This window comes from Danio rerio, chromosome 2 (genome assembly GCF_052040795.2).
Source record: "Danio rerio strain M-AB ecotype USA chromosome 2, GRCz13ab, whole genome shotgun sequence".
NCBI lineage: Eukaryota > Metazoa > Chordata > Actinopteri > Cypriniformes > Danionidae > Danio > Danio rerio.
In genome coordinates this window covers 31036473-31056606 of record NC_141022.1, presented here as the reverse complement: position 1 = coordinate 31056606, position 20134 = coordinate 31036473, and the positions used below count along the sequence as shown (strand labels likewise).

Here is a 20134-nt window from a genome sequence, read left to right as displayed (position 1 = left end):
TGCTCTCTAAATATGCAAAACAAATATAAAGTGACCGAGAACTAAATCAAATAATGATCTGTTGTTTGAGATCAGTTTAATTCCAGAGGAGTTTGTAGATGCCCATCAACTGCGCTCATATTTTGATACTTATACAGATAGGTCCATAAATATTTATAGACGTTGATACAATTCTAACATTTTTGGCTCTATACACCAACACAATGGATTTGGAATGAAACGAACAATATGTGCTTTAGCTGCAGACTGTCAGCTTTAATTTGAGGGTATTTACATCCAAATCAGGTGAACGCTGTAGGAAGTACAACAGTTTGCATATGTGCCTCCTATTTGTTAAGGGTCCAAAAGTAATTAGACAGAATTATTTAATTCATTTTCTTTTCAGCTTAGTCCCTTTATTAATCTGGGGACGCCACAATGGAATGAACCGCCAACTTATCCAGCATATGTTTTACGCAGCAGATGCCCTTCCAGCTGCAGCCCATCACTAGAAAAGATCCATGCACATTCATTCACACTCACAATACGCACAATTTTAGCTTACCCAAATCACCTATACCACATGTTTTTGGACTCATTGAGGAAACCCACGCAAACATGGGTAGAACATGCAAACTCCACACAGAATCGCCAACTGACCCAGCAGGGGATCAAACCAGTGACCTTCTTGCTATGAGGCGATTGTGCTACCCACTACGCCACTGTGCTGCCCTAATTGAACAGAATAATAATAATCAATCAAACTTTCACTTTTTAATACTCGGTTGCAAATCCTTGCAACCAAGGAATAGGAAAACAGAACATGTCGAGCATATTGTTTAGCATTTAAAGTCAGTTCTAATCAGGGAATATTAAGTACACTGTAAAAAAAAAATAAGTTATGAAAACATGCTAATTCTAACTAAGTTTCTTTTTAAGTTAAACAAGCTGTTTCAATGTTAATTTAAACTTTAATGTTAATTTACAATTATATTTTAGGGTAAGTCATTTTTAGCATGTGAACAAAAAATGTCCCCTTATCTAGTCTCTAATGTACATTCAGACAAAAAAAGAAAATCGTAATTAATAAATATATAACTCCGAATAGTGAGATTTAAATTCAATATGCAAATTCGGCTTTATATGTATATCTAACAATTTAAAAAAGATTTCTGGCAATTGTTTTTAAATATGCAACTGCTTCTCGTAATTGTGACTTTTATAGGCTTTTAAGTTCTACATTTATGTCAAGCAATATGCTTCAGCACGTCAAAATATCTTTTTATGTGTTCAACAGGAAAAGTCGAACTGGTTTGGAACAAGTGAAGATTGAGTAAATGATGACAAGTTTTGGGTGAACTGTCCTTTTAAGGATTTATTAGAAGTATTTCCCTGCATTAAAGAGTCTAGTGACGCCCCTGGTCTGTTCATGACTGTTGTTGTAGCTGAGTTTCTCTCTGGCAGTCTGTGTTTGCTTGAGGTAAACATTAAATGATCGAGTCATGTGGAAAACAAGTGCACTTCTACATATTTACTGTCCTGCTCAAATGATGCAATTGATTCCAGTAAACAAAAAAAACTTTTCTGCAAAAATATTTAAACATCAGAAAATCGTTGCTCATCACCCTCCTTTAAAAATCACAGAACAATTATGAAGTTATTGGATCTCAGATGTGTACCCCACACTAAATAAACGAAAAAATAAATTAGAGCATTTTTGTTTAGACTTGTAGTAGAAACCCAAAACAAATAGTTTGAAATTTACACCAAACTAAACATCATTGAAAGCTCTTACACCATCTAATGATCAGAGGAATTGATTTTAGTTTTGCAAACAGCTGCGCTTCATCCTTGAAATGATTGGGACAAAGTACACACTTTAATCCATAGAGCAATAACCTTTAGCCCACTCTAAATATCGGAGCAGACATGAGTGCCCAAAGAAAAATAGTAAATAAATTGTACATGTTCTGAGCTTTTTATGGAAAGAAACGTGTTAATTACTTTTTGGGTACTTTTTCATCTCTTTTAGCACTTGCAGGGTATTTTTTTGAATAGAGAACTGCATTTAACGACACACTGAATAACCTTCATTTACCTTAGTAAAACTAGTTCAATTAAAATACTGTTAACTTCTTAGACCTTCCTGACGCTATACCTGCTGTATATATAGAAAAAGTTTATAAGTTTAAAGCAACATGTTATTGTTACTATTGTATTTTTGTCTTAACAATTCGGTAAAATCATGGTGCATTGAGACTATCCCGTTCTCTTCCATGTGTTGAAAATAACGAGAACACTTCCATCACAGAAAAGTTAGGCTCAGCCATTTTGGTTTTTGTCTGTTTCCGTAGGGAGCTCTTTTTCTCATTGAGTTGGATTCAACGTGATAACACTAATTTTAATTCAGCAAAGCATTTAAAAAAAAAAAAACATTTTTTATAGTTTTTTGGGGGGTTTTCGCCTTGGATAGAACAGTAAAGAATATTGACAGGAAAGTGTGGGGAGCAATGAGTGAGGAAGAATCGGCATAGGACCGAGGTGGAAATCGAACTCAGGTTGCCGCTATGTCGACGAACTAACCACTACGCCATTGGCGCCGACAAACTATTTTTTTTTAAAGCAAATTATTCTAAAAAGTAACCTGATTTACATTTTTTTTTTCTAAAAGTGACTCAAATATTACCTAATTTTTTACTTGTTACATAGAAAAGTAATATTACGTAACTCACATTACTTGTAATGTGTTAGCCTCAACACTGGTCAAAGGTAGCCAACAACAGTTTTTTTCTGTGAAACGCAAAAGAAAATTTTTCAAAATTGATAGTCTTGAAAAACAATAATCATTTAATTTTGTGTAAACTGTCCTTTTAGCAACCGAGCTGAATGAAACTCCAGACAGGGCTGGCAAAACAAGAATAAAACGTAAATAAAAGCAGAAGCTCTGGTTTGCTTTGCAGACAGAAATTTATTTTTCCAGAACAGTAGCATCATTCAGTTTTGCGATGGCTTTTTTTGCACAACTTTTTTGGGCTGCTAACGTTCTTCGCTACACATCACATACCAGACCTATACCATTAAAATAGGAACCTGTCTTTCCAATTTGAACATTTACCTCACAATTGCCAACGTCCTCTTACAGACACTAGCATGAAATCTAAAACCTTTGTCTCAGTAGCAAAAATCAAACTTAAGAGTCGTAGCATTTGGTTTTCGGGCCAGATTCCTAGCATTAACTGAGTCTGTAAACAGCTGGAATAGTCCACCAATTTACCTCCATTTTCTCAACCCAGGTGCAATATCAGCATTGGGGACTTGCAACTACACAGCAAGATGTAGCAAAACCCTAATATTTTATTCAATCTGAGAGAAAAGAAGTCTGAAAATGAAGTGAACCAACTTCAGGCTGCTGTGGTATTTATGCCAATGCTTTTATGCAACAACAACCACCCAAAATAACGTATACCAAACATCCTCTGTGTGTCCTGCTTTAGCTTCGCCTGGCTGGATTAACAGTCATGTTTCAATTCCGTCTCACAAACGCGGTGTTTCAGGTCATGACTCCAATCAGTCCTTCATCGCTCGTCATGTTGCCCTCTGGACTGTCACAGGCTGCTATTATGCCTAGGCCCAGCTCTGCCAGTTCATCCTGCATGCTCGTGCTTACCATCATTTTGGGCTCCAGTCGATTGCACAGCGTCCTGTAAGAAGGCAGAGGGTAGCCAAGTTCCCTGAGGTACTCGTATCCTTTAACCCCCACGGCGCAGCGGATCTTTCGGGCGGTCAGTAAGGTGTCATGTGACCACACAGCCCTCCGAGAGCGCTTGGCTAATGTCAGGGCCCGTATCTGGTCCTCAAACAGGAATACCTGCAACCCCTTTTCTATTTTACTCAGTTTGTAAAGACGCTTCTTCATCTCCTCCGCCTGTGTAACAAAAAAAATTGCAGTGGTTAGTTCTTAGTTCCTCTTCTCATTTTAGCACATCTCTCTTAAAGACCTAGATTCAAGATTGATATGGATAGTAACTATACTCTCATTCCGGCATAATAATTAAGGAACTTTGTTGCTGTCAATGCACTGATATTACACACTGCATACTGCATAATATCATTGTGTTTGCTGCAGCTACAGTAGCAAAGTTCCTTGATTATTATGCCAAAATGAGAGTATAGTTCCTATCCTATCAGCAGAAGAGTCAAGCTTCAAAAAAAAAAAAAAAAAAATTATATTTATATTTTTATTTATATATATATATATATATATATATATATATATATATATATATATATATATATGTATATGTATATGTATATGTATATATATATATATATATATATATATATATATATATATATATATATATATATAAAATCTGTTTTATCTTTGCTTACCTAAGCTAAAAGTGCGGTCAAGGGGCCAGTGCGGTGCGGTGTAAAATGAGTCTATTTACAAAAGAGTGATGTGTCCTTTAACATACCTCATTCAGACATGCAACACATTGGAAGAGAGCTTTATGCATGATCTGTTCTCTGAATGACTGGATCATTACACAGTGAGTACGTTCGCAAGGACAACAATATTCAGATTTTAATACCATTAAGACAACACTCTGATTAGGAGTCTACCATGTAAACAGATTTTTTTGGCTTAATTTAATCTGATTAGTCATAATTAAACTAAACAGAAATGGAATTAAGATATGTGGAGTATGCCGATTTTAGTCGCATTATTGAAGCGCATTACAGACATGTAAACACAACAATCAAACCATTACCGTCATGTAGGACTTTCTGCGACAGGATAGTCTTTACACAGATATAGTCAGTAAAGGACAACAGACACATAGATTGCAAAATGTGGAGTGTTTTTTTCCCATACAATGTGCGGTTCCAAATTCCATTTAAACTACATTCTTCCAACAGTTCACACTCACATCCAATATCTCGTCTGTCACAGGGGCATAAATGAAATAAAAGTGGAAGTGCCAAACTGCAGTTAAAGTCGACAAATAAAAAATGAAACACCTGAAATTACATGAAACTCTACAGGAAATGCGGATAGTGTGGTGATGCAGAGACATTAATCAAATTATCTGCTATAACATGTAAAACGGGATCAAGAAAGGAACATTGAAAAAGCAACTCAGATTAAGGCAAATAATTCCATGTAATGTCCATGTAAACGTAGTCACTGTTCATTGCTCCCTATATACTGAAAACCATTGACTTCCCCCCACTCACTGTTCTGAGTTTATATTTCACAATTCTGACTTGTGTCTTACATTCAGAAAAGAAAAGTGAGAAATAAACAGGAGTGTCTGAGGTCAAGTTCACCATCATTTCAGTTTCATTTATCTCACAATTTTAAAAGTTATCAGCCAATTCTGATGTTTTTTTTTCTAAAAATGAAAACTTTTTATAGGCTTTCTCTCAGCTCTAACTTTATCTCCGGCATGTTTGAGATTTTGACATTTCTGACTTCCTTTTTCTTCAGAACTTTGAGATATCCTAAAAATAGTAAGATAGTAAGATGTGTACAAAAAAAAGTTGGAATTGTGAAATGCCAACCTAAAACTTCAGAGAAGAAAGTCAGTACTGTGAGAAGTCACAATTAACTTTTTTAATTTCAGTGGTGAAAATCAGCTTAAATAACATATAGTAAACTTCATTCACAAGCATCTAGTGACATGCTTGGTTTGTTCTGGCAGTTTGTGTTTGCTTGAGGTAAACATGGCTATATATTTAATCAGTCACTCTAATGTGCGTCATTTCTTATGATTGATAAGAATATGTGTTACCTCTCTCTGTAGTCTGACCGTGTGCTGCTGTTGCTGCTCCAGCTTGGTTTTATAATGCTGGCAAAGAGAGCAGGGTCGCTCCTCTTCAGCCCTCTGAACACCATCTTCCTCTGAATCCACAGGAGGCTGCCGGCGGGCATAACCATGATCCCCCATGTTCAGCTCCTTTTCCACTACAATGATTACAGAATATACACAATGTTACATTAAAAGGGACTGCTTACTGATTTTTTATTTTAAATAATTGTGGAGTGACATACCTCATGTAAAATAAAGAATGAAAAAAGGTACAATATCAAATCAATATTAAACACACATAAATGTAAAGTTTTACTTAAAAATGCAACATATCTGTAGACAACACAAAAGCTTTTTGTCAGAGAACACTGCATTTCTTTGGGAAATACAATCATTTTGCAAGAGAACGCAGTCTTCCCGCAACATTTGCTCTCAAAACCATTAAACTATAATTTTTGTCCCAACTAATATTTTATCTCTAATATACACTAAACGTAATATTTTGCTCATATAAAATACTTTTGCTAAAGAGTCTAAATGTTTTTAAGCAAACATTTCCCTAAAAAGTATCAAACTTAGAGAATGCAAAAGTGTAGTAAACAAATGCAAATAATCTTGGTGAATGCAATTCATCCACAAGAGAACACCAAATGGAGAAAATGTAAAGTTTTGGAGGTTCATGCAATATATCTTGGGGGAATTCAGTACTTTTGTGAGAAAACATGCAAGTGAATTAAGCATTTTGTTGGTGAAACACAATACTTTGCTAGAGATAAGCAAATGCAAAGATCCTGCAAATGGAAAGTTTCTAAAATAAAAGCAAAGTGTCTTGGGGAAATGCACAACTTGTTAGAGAAAATAATGAAGAGAGAACAGAGTTTCATGAAAAATCCAACGGGTTTGAGAGCAAATAGTTTCTGAAATAAAATGTCATTTCTTTTTTTCTAAAGAATGCAAAAGTTTAGCAAGCCAACACAAACTAATACAATTTAATACTTGACTTATACAAAAGCGAATGCAAAAGCCTTGCAATCAAAAATAAAACAGAAACAGTACTTTTACAGAAGAACACAAATGTTCTATGAGCAAATATAACACGTTTCTTGGAGAAATTAAATATTTTTGTTGAAGAAAAAAAAAATGAGTCAATGCCAGATTCTAGGAAAGATTTCCTTAAGAAAGTTTTTTTTTTTTTTTTTGCTAGAGAATGCATACAATTTGTAGACAGATCAACAAGTTTCTGTAAAATTTTTAAGAGTAAATGCAAGCTTTTTATGAGCAAATACGCATAGGCCTATTTTAAAAGTTTTATCAATATTGCAGAAGAACATAAAACTTTGGTAAACAAATGCAAAGTTTCCCATGGAACACACATATTTTAAAAGAAACCTTTTACCTCTGTGACCAAACTATAATATTACCTTTAATCTCATATGTCCTCTTAGAGGCTCAGCATTGATCAATTTACCTGGCTCATTTTTGACAGGTAACACTGCTTGAGGGGTGACAGGAGAGGGAGGGTCTGGCACATTGAACAGCGTCGGGATTGCGTTGGGTTTGAGTTTCCTTCCCCCTGCTGGTGATCTGGCGATCTCCTCAAACTGGCTTTCCTCAAAGTGGTCCTGCAAGTCATGGAAATGAAACTCTGTGACTAATTTATACGATTACAAAAGAGGATGTCTGAAGGCACATTTGTTTTCTTATGCAGAGTGTTAAATGCGCACGCGTTTCACTTGCCTGGCACAGTCTGGAGCAGGGAGTCGGTACAAAATCACGCCGACAGTTTACGAGCCACTTTCTCATGCGCACCGGGTCTTTCGGAAAGCGAAAAAGCTGCTTTCCAATAGTTGTAGAGTTCGAGCAGTTAGGAGCGGAGCATCCACCCATTTTTATTTACATTCGCCAAGTATTTAACTTCACATCTGTGCGAAACAACGATTATAAGCAGCGGTCTGCTAGCAGAGGACTTAGCATTTGTATTATTAAAAACCCTTTAGACTTTAGAACAACAGACAGCAGTAGTTTTAGCAGACGTAAACAACGAGTTTACGGGCGGTCTCTTTAATTGATTTAGTTAAAAATGCGATTCTGGAAGACGAATATGTTTTACTAGTAAGTGAAATGCAGAGTTTGTTTGAGCCAAAATGGCGCCGATAACTTCGGCAAGAGACGTGATGACGTATTACGTGATAGAGGACTCTATCTTTGCCTGTGTGGAAATGGCTACGTTACGGCATGTATAATTTCCTTCGACGAAAAACAACCGTTTAAAATTGGTTTTACAATTCCGCCACCGTTACTATTTGTTATTTTTATTTAGGAAGTAACGTCAATTAAGATAAATAAAAAAACGATTATAATTACTGTCAATAAACAACGTAAAATGTGCGTTTATTTTCATTTCATATTTTAAAGGTATTCGCATCAGTATTACAAAGATTACTTGTGCTATTTAAAATAGATGAATGTAATTTATTTGTGATCAGATAAGGTTTGAGTTTCGTAAACAAAAGATAAAAACGGTTCAAAGAGCAAAAGTTAATATATAAATATTATTACTAACGTTACAGCTGTTAACATTAAACTTTTAGTTTTAGATGTCACATAAGCTATGTGTAACAGGTCAGATTGAAGTAGTATTGCCGTTATTTATTTTTATAACTAAAACTATTATATTTGCGTTGTGTTTTTGTATTAAAAGCTAAACCGATTTACAGTATTTTTGTCTCCAAACGTTATGCATTATACTCCATTCCAGTGGGTGGCGATAACAAACTTTATGAAAACTGCAATTAAACGTAGAAGAACCTCTAACCGGAAAGAAAACACACACACACACACACACTCACGTTTCACAGGCGATGGGCAGAAGTGTGAGGGGTGCATTGAACAAACACACTAGACATTTAAAGTAGTAAGCAAATGAACAGAGTGTAAAACGCGCGAAGTAGAGAGTTTGGACATGTTACGTTAGTTGACGTGTTTTCGGTTATGGTTTTATTTGCTCTCAGAAATTATGTTTTCGATAAGCCTACAATATCTGCATTGACAGGATCCTCTTTTTGTTTTAAATAATATTGGTGACGTAGACCCACATTTGTGACATAACAATAAAAAAAAAAATCTCCGTTCAGCAAATGCGTGCTTTCAGTTAGTTTGTCCACAGAAATAATGTCGTCCTCAATGATAATCCCAGTGATTGATGTGCAGGGAAACAATTTTAAGGAGTTGTGGGCGGCGATGGTGATAGCCATTAAAACGTCTTCATTCATCGCCATTGATACGGTGAGAAAAACAACACTATCCCTTCAGAAACTCAACCGAAAGATAAATACTGTCACAGAGCAATGTGATCAATGTAATGTTATATGTCTTTTTTTTAGGAACTGAGTGGTCTTGGTTCAAGGAAAGCTCTTCTAGCTGAGTAAGTTGTGTGATTAAAAAAACAACAACTAAAAGACAAAGTTTTTCTGGCCTTTTTTATTTTTTAATAGAAATGAAGGCCTCGTTTATGTCTTTGGATCTAACATTTGTAAATAGAATTAAACGTTGCATAAAATAATAGTTTCCTCAGTATTTTATTGTGCAATAAACTATCTTAACATATTTAAAAGAACATTTATTAGAGGTGTAAAATGAAGAACTTGGGTTTTGTTTTCCTAAAATTGTACTGATGCATGAAACAAGGATATCTGTCATTAGATAACAGTTCAGTTCAAATTTGTAGATATTTCTTATTTTAATCAAGAACTTCATTTTCCTTTGTTTCATTTTTTAGTTATCGTAATAGTTGTACTATAGTGTGTTTCCCATGTAAATGCATTTTGATGTACAGCAGGAATCTGTTCTGGGAAATAAGACAGAACAGTGTTCTCCCTACATATTTACTTTTTAAAATGTAGTAATTAATGCAGTAAAAATGTGTTCCCTTCAAATTATTCATTACATTTGCATTACCTTGTCTCAAATAGACATTTTTTCCCTTTAAAAGGTCGATTGAAGACAGGTACAATGCCATATGCCATGCTGCCCGCACCCGATCTGTACTGTCTTTGGGGTTTGCCTGTTATAAAGAGCTTGAAAACAAAGTAAGGGTGTCTACTTGACAGTCAGTTTTCTTCTGAATATAAGCTGACATTAGACTTATTCTTCTTGTTTGTGTCATACTTCTAGGCCGAGACCACTTACCTGGTCCAGGTTTACAATCTTACCTTGCTTTGCTCGGAGGAATACATCATTGAACCGCAGTCAGTGCAGTTCCTTGTGCAACATGGATTTGACTTCAACAAACAGTATGCTGAAGGCATTCCTTATTATAAAGGGAATGACAAAGTAGGTATTACTGAATGTTCTGTTCACTTCCAGTATATAAATTTCCTAACAATTAATTGCCCTCATCATCCAAAACTTAAATTTTTTTGGTCTAAAAGAAACAAAAGAGTTAGTTAAACCAAAAATGAAAATGACTCACCCTCATGTCATTCCAACCTTCTGAGACTTTCATTCATCCCCCCTCCCATCTCCCCCGACGGCCTGCATTCACATTACATCCAAGCTTGGGCATGATCACGTCATCAATGATTAATAAATCAATATTAAATGGCCCCCTAAAAGTCACGTCCCGCTTTCAGTTTCGGGCTTAGGCACATTTTGCACTCACACACAAGAGTGCCGCGCTGAAGCCCAAGTGAACCACGCTCAGGCACACCTCTTCCAACCGGGCCAAGGCCGGCCAAGTGAACCATGCTTAAGCCCGATTCAGCGCACTCATACTTCTCAAACGGGGAAATGGGCCTGAGCACGGTTCGGATGGCATAGTGTGAGTAGGCCCTTAGAGGACATCAGAGAACTCTCTCATCCTCTATATCAGGGGTCACAAATCTTGTTCCTGGAGGTCTGGTGCCCTACAGGGTTTAGCTCCAACTTGCCTCAACGCGTCTGCCTGGGTGTTTTGAGTATACTTAGTAAGACCTTGATTAGCTTGTTCAGGTGTGTTTGATTAGGGTTGGAGCTAAAATCTGCAGGACACCGGACCTCCAGGAACAAGTTTGGTGAACCCTGCTCTATGGGAAATCCAGAAAGAGAACAAATAAAAATGTTAAAACATTCCAAATTACTTCAGTGGATCAACTGTAATCATACAAAATTAGTTTTTTTTTTTTGGCCAGTTTAATGTATGGAGTCAGTATCTTGACAAACAGATGTCATATTGCCTATAAGAAATGCACAACTTGATCTGAAGATGTACTTAGATACACATGGTAATTTTTACTTTTTGTGTGTGTGTGTGTGTGTGTGTGTGTGTGTGTGTGTGTTTGCAGTTTAGAGTAAGTAATAACATTTTCATTTTTGGGTGAACTAAAACTTCATGTTTTTTAAGTAATATGCAGGATTTTTCTCTAAATAGTGAAGTGCAGTGGTTTGAACTTAAAAAAACTGCAGTTTCTAGTATGTTTAATGGATTCTACATAATGCAAGCAGAGGAATAAGTCTTATCTTGTACAACAATGGGCCATTCAAAAAAAAAAAATTCAAAAGCGCATCTAGGACTAGTTTTGCAAGCTTTTCTGGGTAACAAATATATAGATTGATTTTAAATTTAAAAAAATTTTTTTTTTTTTTACAAAGAACATTGCAGTTTGTTTTCTTCCTCTTGAAGCTTTATCAAAACTGTGATTTGGATCTTCAAACCACTGAACACCATAGTCCACTTTATGATTTAAACATGAATATATAAAATAAATGAATTTTATGAAGTATATTGGCAAAAAGGTTAGGGGTTGTTCACACAAAAATTCTCATCATTTACTTTCCCTCCATTTGTACCAAACCTGTTTGAATACCTTTTTTCTTTTCAACACACACACACACACACACAAAATATGTTTTAAAAAATGTTGGAAACAGCCATTGACATCTATAGTATTTTTTGTTCTTACTATGAATGTGAATGTCAGCTGGCCTTCAACATCATTTAAAATATCTTTTTGTTCACCACAAGAATTTAATAAAAGTAAATGGCGGTGATTTTCATTTTTGGGGTTTTAAACTGTTTAATTTAATTTCTTCTTAACTAATGAAATAAATACATTAATAATATTGGTAATCAAGGAGGTGAGTAAAGTAACAGGCAATTTCTATTCAGGAAGTGAAGGAATCCTTTAATATAACATGTCATCATGATGATTTTTGACTTATTTACCTGTGTTTTGTGCTTCCATTAGGGAGGCGATGCCCATGGGGTAAACATACGGTCATTATTTGTCGAACTTCTTAGAGCCAACAAGCCTCTGGTGCTCCATAACGGACTGATAGACCTGGTCTTCTTGTATCAGTGTTTCTATGCCCATCTGCCTGATCGTCTGGGCACCTTCACTGCCGATCTCTCCCAGATGTTTCCCTCAGGAATCTACGACACAAAGTATGCAACAGAGTATGAGATGAGGTTTACCGCCTCCTACTTGGAGTATGCCTATAAGAAGTGGTATGTGGAATCTCAATGTCAGCATCTCAGAATTACAATCAAGTTATGCGACTGAAATCTAAGGCATCTTCTTTGTCCCTCACAGTAAGCTGGAAAATAGCAAAGCCATTGAAGCAGAAGGCAGTGGGAGTAACCTGTTCGTGGAGTTTTGTAAATACACAGGCAACATGGAGACCTACATAGACTACAGGCCTTGCTTGGACAGCCAGAGTCAGGATGATGGAGCCCTCAACATATGTGTTCAGTTCTCTGTGAGTTCCTCAAATCCCCTAGATGGCACCACTCATAGTTTTCCATTAAACTGCATTATATTTGTATGCATTTTATTAATCTATTTTATAACTTAACCATAGGCTTCAATGTGTTTTCTCCAACAAACTTCCTATTCAGCAAAGAAATTCAGCAGCAAAACTATGGAGCCAGATCAGTCTCAAAAATAATCTACAAAATATAACTCACACATCTACAATTCACATTTACAAAATCCAATTTGTAAGTTCAAAACCCAATTTGTAAATACACAAACCCAATTCATAACAAAATTCATAAATACACATTAAATTTGTAAAATCAAAACACGATTAATCAACACAGAACCCAATTCCTGAATTCAACGCACAATTCATAAAACAAACAAATCCAATTCATTTGGCGAAAATATTTATGATTGTTACATCTAAATTCACAAATTGTGTGTTGTATTTATGAATTTTGAATTTACAAATTGGGTTTTGTAAATGTAAATTGTGCTGTCCAACAGCAAGAAGGTCGGTGGTTCGAGCTTCGGCTGGGTCAGTTGGCGCTTCTTTGTGGAGTTTGCATGTTCTCCCCATGTTCGCATAGGTTTCCTCCAGGTGCTTCGGTTTCCCCCACAGTCCAAAGACATGTGGTATAGGTGAATTGGGTAGGCTAAATTGTCCATAGTGTGTGTGTGTGCGTGTATACGTTCTCCAAAGGTAGGTTGCATCCGCTGATTAAAAAAACATATGCTGGATAAGTTGGCAGTTCGTTCCACTGTGGTGACCTCAGATTAATAAAGAGACTAAGCTGAAGAGAAAATTAATAAATGAATTTTATATTGTAAATGTGTTACTTTTGAGGCTGATCTGGCTCAATACTAACTGCTTTGATCAACATTAGAATGATTTGTGAAAAATTCAGCTCTAAAATCACAGTAAACAGTTTTTAATATATTAAAGTACAAAAAAAGTTTAATTGTGTTAAATTAATTAAAAAAATACACAAATAAATACAAGATAAGTGCTACACCACAGAAATTCCAATGAATAAAAGATTAAAAAAATCTTAATTTTTTTATTTATATATCACTTCATTTATAATACATACTTGATGCACAAATATATTTGCACATCAAATACTAACATTATTGTATCATTTTTACCATCAAGTACAATCAAAGCATGTATAAATAATGATAACGCTTAAGTTTAGGAAGTAGTCATACTGTAATATGTTTACTAAGTTGATTATAAGGATGTTATGTAACTTAAACTTTATTGATTTACAGTTTCCTTTAATGTGAAATAACTCCAGTTATGTTTCTGCAATCTGTTCTGTTTTCATAAAATCTGTTTGTACCTTTTTCCACACAGCCTCAATTCTCATGCTAAACAAAGAAAAAAAAACTGACTTTTAAAATAAAAATTCAGCTCATTAATCCTGTATCCAACTTGTTGAATATTAAAACTGATGAATAGATTACCTCGATAGGAGATGATCAGCGATAACAGTGACACAAAGTAACGACATGAGTGATGTGAGGTCTTTAACTAACACACTCATGGTTTTATTACTTAAAGTGATAGTTCACCCCAAAAAAAGTACATTTGCTCACTATTTACTTACCCTCAATTGGTTCGAAACCTTTGAGTCTCTTCTAACATTTCACAACATATTAAGATATATTGTGAAAACAAAACAAACAAACATTGACTTCCATAGTAGGAGAAACAAATACTATGGCAAGTCCATGGTTACATGTTTCCTGCATTGTTCAAATGTCCACCTTTGTGTTCAGTAGAAGAAGCTCAAAAGGTAGTAAACGATGACAGAATTTAACATTTTGGGTGAACAATCCCTTTAATCAATGAGGATGCTATACTACAAAGTGTTGTGAATGACTTTTGGTTATGTTGTTCTGCTCTGCTCTACTGTTAGGCTTATGGATGGTGTCCTAATGGCTCCAAGTGCCCCATGTCACACAACACGGACCTTATAATCCAGCAAGATGAGAAGACCAGAGAAGACAAGAGGAAGAAGCGGAAGCGCAAGAACAAAAAGAAAGGCTCTCAGGGACCCCCAGAAACATGCAGTTCCCCGCAAGGCAAAAGAACACACTTTGAAGAAGCCGAGCTGGACCAGGCTGTGCCCACATCTGAACATCAAGAGAAGAACCTGAATGCTGAGCCAACAGACGAACCTGGAAAAACAGCCAGCAACAATGGAGATGAGCAATCCCAGCCAGAAGCATCTACTGAAGCTCAGGAGAAACCAAAGGGGAAGAAAGCGGAAGGGGGTACTCACAGAGCAGGGTTCGACGCTTTCATGACAGGGTATATTTTTGCGTATGCCAGAAATTTGATGAAAAACAAAGAAGAATCCAGCAGCACTCCTGTCATTTCTACATGTCTAAATAAGCTGTTTCTCAGCGGCAAGTCTGTTCCTCTGCATGTGGCCAAAAGCACCTTTTCCAAATCTTCAAAGGCTCATGTGCAGAAGATGGCCTATGTCTGGGGGAAAAGCATTGATGTAAACATGGAAAAAAGTGCATAGATTCTTTTCATTTTGTGTACAGTTTTTTGACAAATAAAATGAACTTTTTCCCAACATTTTTCCCTTCTAATTTAATGTAAATTTGGATGAAAACAGTGTGATGACATTTAAAAAAAAACATTTAGCACTGGTTTTGGTGTCGTTTAAGGGCACTAATATTTTCACAGGTTGTTATTGTTTAATCAATATCAACATAAATATATATTAATTCCCAGTTTTAATTGTCAAGCACCTGGTAAATTATGAAAAGTTAAGTAATTAAGAAAAGTTAAGTTTTTAAAGCAAGAAGGTGGGCTTTATTCACCATATATTGATCAATGATAGGCTACTGTACTAGTAGGCGGGGCTTTCTTCACCATACTTACCATTACACTTTTCCCCATTCAAAAAAATACGAGTGACATGTCTTGTTGAGATAACCCAGTATGCCATTAAGAATGACCTAGTGTAAAATAGTCCAAGTGAGAAAATGTGTTAGACAATATATCTATCTATTGTAATGTAATCTTTAAGATACATTAAAAATCAAGGTTAATATTTTATCTCTCTCTCTGACTAATCATTGAGCAAAGTCGGGGTAAAAATCAATAGGACATTTTAAATTTATTTTAAACAAATGGGAATACACACATATGCATTTAAACAAATAAAGCCATATAAACTTGGAAAAGTCCTGATCTGTCTTTTGGTAGAAATATACATCTCTGATTCAGTTACAAATCTACAATCTAAAAAGTGTTGAGAAACGGTCAGGACTGAAAAAAGCTGAAAAGCTGAGTTAAGAATAAACTAGCAGGAAAAAAGCTGATGATTTTCAACATGTACAGAAAACTATTCATCAGCTCATATAAACAACAACAACAACACAATATGAACAGTTCACAGACACGAAGACATAGTAAAATTACTTCTTTCCTCTTTATAAATATCAAAATAAATCCTCTCTATAAAACTATCATGCCTTGGTTATATTTATTGCATAGAAATGTAGTGACAAATAATAGATTAAAAAAAGTTCAAACCATTAACTTATTTTTTTTTCAAGTGCAATTACGATTTTAAGTAGATGCCGACATGGACTTCGACGTAAAAGGTCAAAGACTGAAAAAAAGATCCTTGTGAAATTACCATGGCACACACCGTTAGCGAAGGATCATAATATTTTAAGATGCGAGACGTCGTGGAATGTATGCTGTATATTATCAGCTAGGCCCGTGCAGTGCAAGACACTCAATCACCTTTCTCCAAGAGATTTCTTCTTTGTTAACTTCTGAAAAATATTCAAGCATGTAGAAATGGCCAAAGCTGCTCACTGATCATATGGGTTGGATACAGTTTGTGGACAAACCCGAAGGGGAAAACAGCATTTCTGGTATGTGCAAGCAAAAGCATGAAAAAAAAAATCTCACAGAAGGTGTCTCATCATTAGTCCTGTGTGAAGTGACGTCTGCTGTCTCTACATAGTGTGATGGGGATCTACTAACGGTGATCAGTGTTTCACATCAGCCTCCTGCTCAGTCTAAGCCGCCCTTTTAGCTTAAGTTACAAGGAACAGTATTTACAACTCATAAATATTTAAGGAATATAATCTCTGTTCGCGTGGCATCTGATCAGTCAAGTCCTCAATGCGCTCTTTCTTCAGCCATCTAGATGTCACATCTGGAGATGCGTTCCCCTGAAGACGAGGCTTTGCAGGCCGTCAGGACTATAGGACAGAGTTCCTGCGGCTCCACAGACATGCTCAGTGTGAGCGAGTTCTTGTTGGTGACCAACACGCCATCTTGGTCTTCAGCCTCCATGTCCTCACAGAAACCGTTGTGCATCTGGTTGAGGGTGGTGTCTTTATCGTCTGCAGGGCTTCCTCTGCTGCTGGAGCAGTCCATGGCTTCAGTTTCTCCTCCATCTGAAGGAATCAGAGAGGACCAGTCCTCAGTCGCTTCCACTTCCTCTTCTCTGTCTGCTCTCGGCTTGTATGGAGGGATTTCGGTTACGGTGAACTTCTTAGCCCAGCTGTTTAGAGTTCTTTGTCTGCTTTCACCGTTGGGTTGTGCTGCTTCGCTTCTGGATGCGGGATGAGATGAGAATAAGACTTCTGAATGGGGCAGTTGAGGAGAGACGGGGAGCGAGCGGCACTGTCGGCCGGGCAGCTGCCAGGGCTCTGGCCAGTTGTTGGCTCCGCTGATATTGGGTTGCGGCTGTTGTGAGCTTTGACTGCCGTGTGGTGAGTGCAAATCAAACATGAGCGAGAAAACGGATTTGCTGGGCATGTCGTAAAACTTGATCTTGCCACCTTTTAAGTCCTCTCTGGCGCTGAAAGGGTTGACTTTCGGTAGGCCGTGAATAAAGCCTCTAGGTTCGGGGTTGTAGTAAGGGTCCTGGACGTTCACTTTGCGCGCTGGTTTGCGAGCGAAAATGTCAGACTGGCTGCGGGAAAGCCAGATGTTGCGACGTGGACGGGGGGATTTGGGGGGAATCTTGTCATCCTGAAAACCAAGCGGATTTAACCTCTTTATGCCCTTCTCTCCAGGACCTAGAACAAAAGTGAACAAGATTGAGAACACATTAGTGATTCTATAGTTGTGCACTGTACTATTGTGTGTACTTATTATGTCATTGATAGTCAAGGTCTGAAACTCAGGTTTCTCATGAGCGGAAGTAGTCATAGTTGGGTAAGCTTAGTAATTCCTTGCATTTATATAGAGCTTTTCTAGACACTCAAATAGTTTTTACACATTTTTTTTTTCCACCATCAGTGTGCAGCATCCACCTGGATGATGCGACGGCAGCCATATTGCGCCAGACCAGACAACACACATTAGCTGATTGGTGGAGAGGAGACAGAGTGATGAAGCCAATTATGATATGGAGGATGTTAGGTAGGCCATGATGAACAGAGACCAGTGGGCAAATTTTTACAGAGAGTCATGACCTCCGTTTAACGTGTCAGATGTAAGACTGCGCTCACTAAGCAATATACTGAAGGCATTAGGACCCACACAGACCGCAGGTTGAGCGCCCCCTACTGGTCTCACTTACACCACTTCCGGTATAAACCTAGCTTTCCCATGTGGTTTCCCATCCAGGAACTGACCGGGTGCAGCCCTGCTTAGCTTTAGTGGGCGACCGTGTGAGAGTTGTAGAGAGCTAGATGCCGGCAAGTGCAGTGAATGGGAGAGTACAACAAATATATTTTTTTACAATCTTATTTGCTGAAATAACAAATGCAAAAGTTGACAATGGTGTTATCAAGACTTTCAGAATAAGGAAAAAAAAAATAGTTTGAGACTGATAACAGAAGGCAGAAGAGAGAATAGCATTGAATTTACTGTCCTGTCCATAGACGCTGCATTAGAAACACCTCGCACAATCAGTAAATCATTTATTGTAATTTGATGCAAAGATTATATGATATGTAAATTATTACTAAAGATGCTCCGATCGATCAGCCGAAGATCAGTCTCGGCTGATAATCACATTTAATGACTCGATTCTCTGATCTGGCCAATCTCATGAACTGATCACAAGTGTTTGTGTTAGCTGGAGATGAGCAAAATATTTGAATGACCTTGCATGTGTTTAGGCCTTTTAACATATAAGAACTGAAAGAACTTCTGTGTTTTTGACAATATTGTTCAGTAAAACCTGGCTGGAAATATTACATAAAACATAATTTTTTTCATGAATAGTTAATAATAAAACTTCTTGTAGCATACTTATTGCAATAAACAGTAGTTTATAGGCCTGTTTCCTTTGAGTAAAGAAGTAATGGATGTATAAGTGTGCATTTTAACCTTTTTATGCATCAAATATGCACTACAAACTTTTTTTTTGGTTGAGACGTGTTGAATTCTTCTTTCTTCATTTGCAATGTTTCCAAATTATATTGTTTGTCATTTTTTTTTACCAATTTTTAAATTAGTTTTATCTATTTTCAGTAAAGCTGCTTGTGACCATGCATGTTCACACCTAAATATTTATAATAGATGTGTTTATGGTATTAAATGCAGCATTTTTCATTTATTCTCTTAGTTAAGGAGAGATCTCCACTTAAGTATCATACATAAAGGTAAAATGTGCTTTATGCATAATAAGGCTTGAAGCATTAGGATCAGTACTCTGCATTGGCCAAACACGATGACAATGAATTGGTGCTCGGTATCAGCTGCAAGAATCCTGATCGGAGCATCCCTAATAAATACATATAAATGTTCATAAGCTTAAAAATCTGAGAATTGAAAACTTTCAGATTTAAGATGCTGATGCCTGTTAAATGCATCAGTAAAGTCTTGTGAAAAGAGTCCATTCAAGGGACATTTAACGTGAAAAGAAACATTTAGTCAACATTTACTGCTGAACATTCTGTTGAGAACATTCTGCTAAACTAAAAACCGCTAAACTTGGCTATCTTCAATCCCTAATATTAACTCCTGTATAGCAGTTCCACAACATTGACACCCTATGACACTCAAATGTCACTGAAAAAGGGTGCCAGAAAAGTCTAGTGGCTGGGAATGAGCTTTTTACAGTGTCTGCTATAATGTTAATGTTGTTTTTGATGTGTTTACATAGATGAATATGGACACGGTGTAAATGCACAGTATAGGTAGGATCTTATTGCCACATTAGATCGTTATGATAACATAATATATGCCTTCAGTGATTTCCTGAAGATAAATACCAAAAAAATAACACAACTGCAGTCGAGATCCTCTGATCTCATATGAAGAAAGAGATCTCGATGACATGGGTGTTGTAGTGCTATCTCATTTCTTATGTGGTAAATGTTGAAGCCAATCCCCTTCACACTCTGTTTCAAAGGGAAGGGGCAGGGGTACAAACATAGACTTGGGGTTGGGCCTTATTTAATACAGAATTTTCATTTTTTAAGTAAACTATCCCTTTGAAGTTACAACAGCTAGTGCATGAAATGTCCAACAAGCCACATTTGTGTGTGTGTGTGTGTGCGCGCGCGCATGCGTGCGTGCAAGTATCATCAGTGTATTTAAAGTGCAAATATTCTTGGAATTTTCAGTGCAAACCCACAACGGGCACTATTTATGCT

At 36.6% G+C, this 20134-nt stretch overlaps 3 protein-coding genes across 5 annotated transcripts in view; 1 reads left to right on the top strand and 2 right to left on the bottom strand.

Moving 5' to 3' along the window:
* Positions 1–2927: 2927 nt before the first annotated feature.
* si:ch73-382f3.1 lies at positions 2928–7968 on the bottom strand. The gene is given in 4 exon segments (NM_001256683.1): positions 2928–3904; positions 5778–5950; positions 7264–7417; positions 7533–7968. Coding segments are annotated over 4 exon segments (852 nt in total). The 5' UTR covers positions 7683–7968; the 3' UTR covers positions 2928–3529.
* Positions 7969–8634: 666 nt separating this feature from the next.
* toe1 (target of EGR1, exonuclease) lies at positions 8635–15124 on the top strand. 2 transcript variants are annotated; one of them, XM_087239875.1, is made up of 7 exons: positions 8635–9080; positions 9179–9219; positions 9787–9883; positions 9969–10127; positions 12020–12279; positions 12365–12642; positions 13380–13908. In XM_087239875.1, exons 1-6 carry the CDS (start codon positions 8967–8969, stop codon positions 12624–12626), a joined length of 933 nt encoding a protein of 310 aa, XP_087096001.1. In that variant the 5' UTR covers positions 8635–8966; the 3' UTR covers positions 12627–12642; positions 13380–13908.
* Positions 15125–15650: 526 nt separating this feature from the next.
* tesk2 (testis associated actin remodelling kinase 2) overlaps positions 15651–20134 on the bottom strand; it is a 46437-nt gene continuing 41953 nt past the window's right edge. Inside the window, exon 11 of one of the 2 annotated variants that reach the window (XM_087239873.1) lies at positions 15651–17602. In XM_087239873.1, coding sequence (XP_087095999.1) covers positions 16719–17602 — 884 coding nt within the window. In that variant the 3' untranslated portion in view covers positions 15651–16718. The remainder of the gene's footprint in view (positions 17603–20134) is intronic. The other variant, NM_001110476.1, reaches the window with a different exon arrangement.

Coding starts and splice junctions, on each gene's coding strand:
- toe1 (XM_087239875.1), top strand. CDS start 8,967: ATGTCGTCCTCAATGATAATCCCAGTGATTGATGTGCAGGGAAACAAT. Junction 9,220..9,786: donor AGGAAAGCTCTTCTAGCTGA/GTAAGTTGTGTG, acceptor TCCCTTTAAAAG/GTCGATTGAAGACAGGTACA. Junction 10,128..12,019: donor ATTATAAAGGGAATGACAAA/GTAGGTATTACT, acceptor TGCTTCCATTAG/GGAGGCGATGCCCATGGGGT.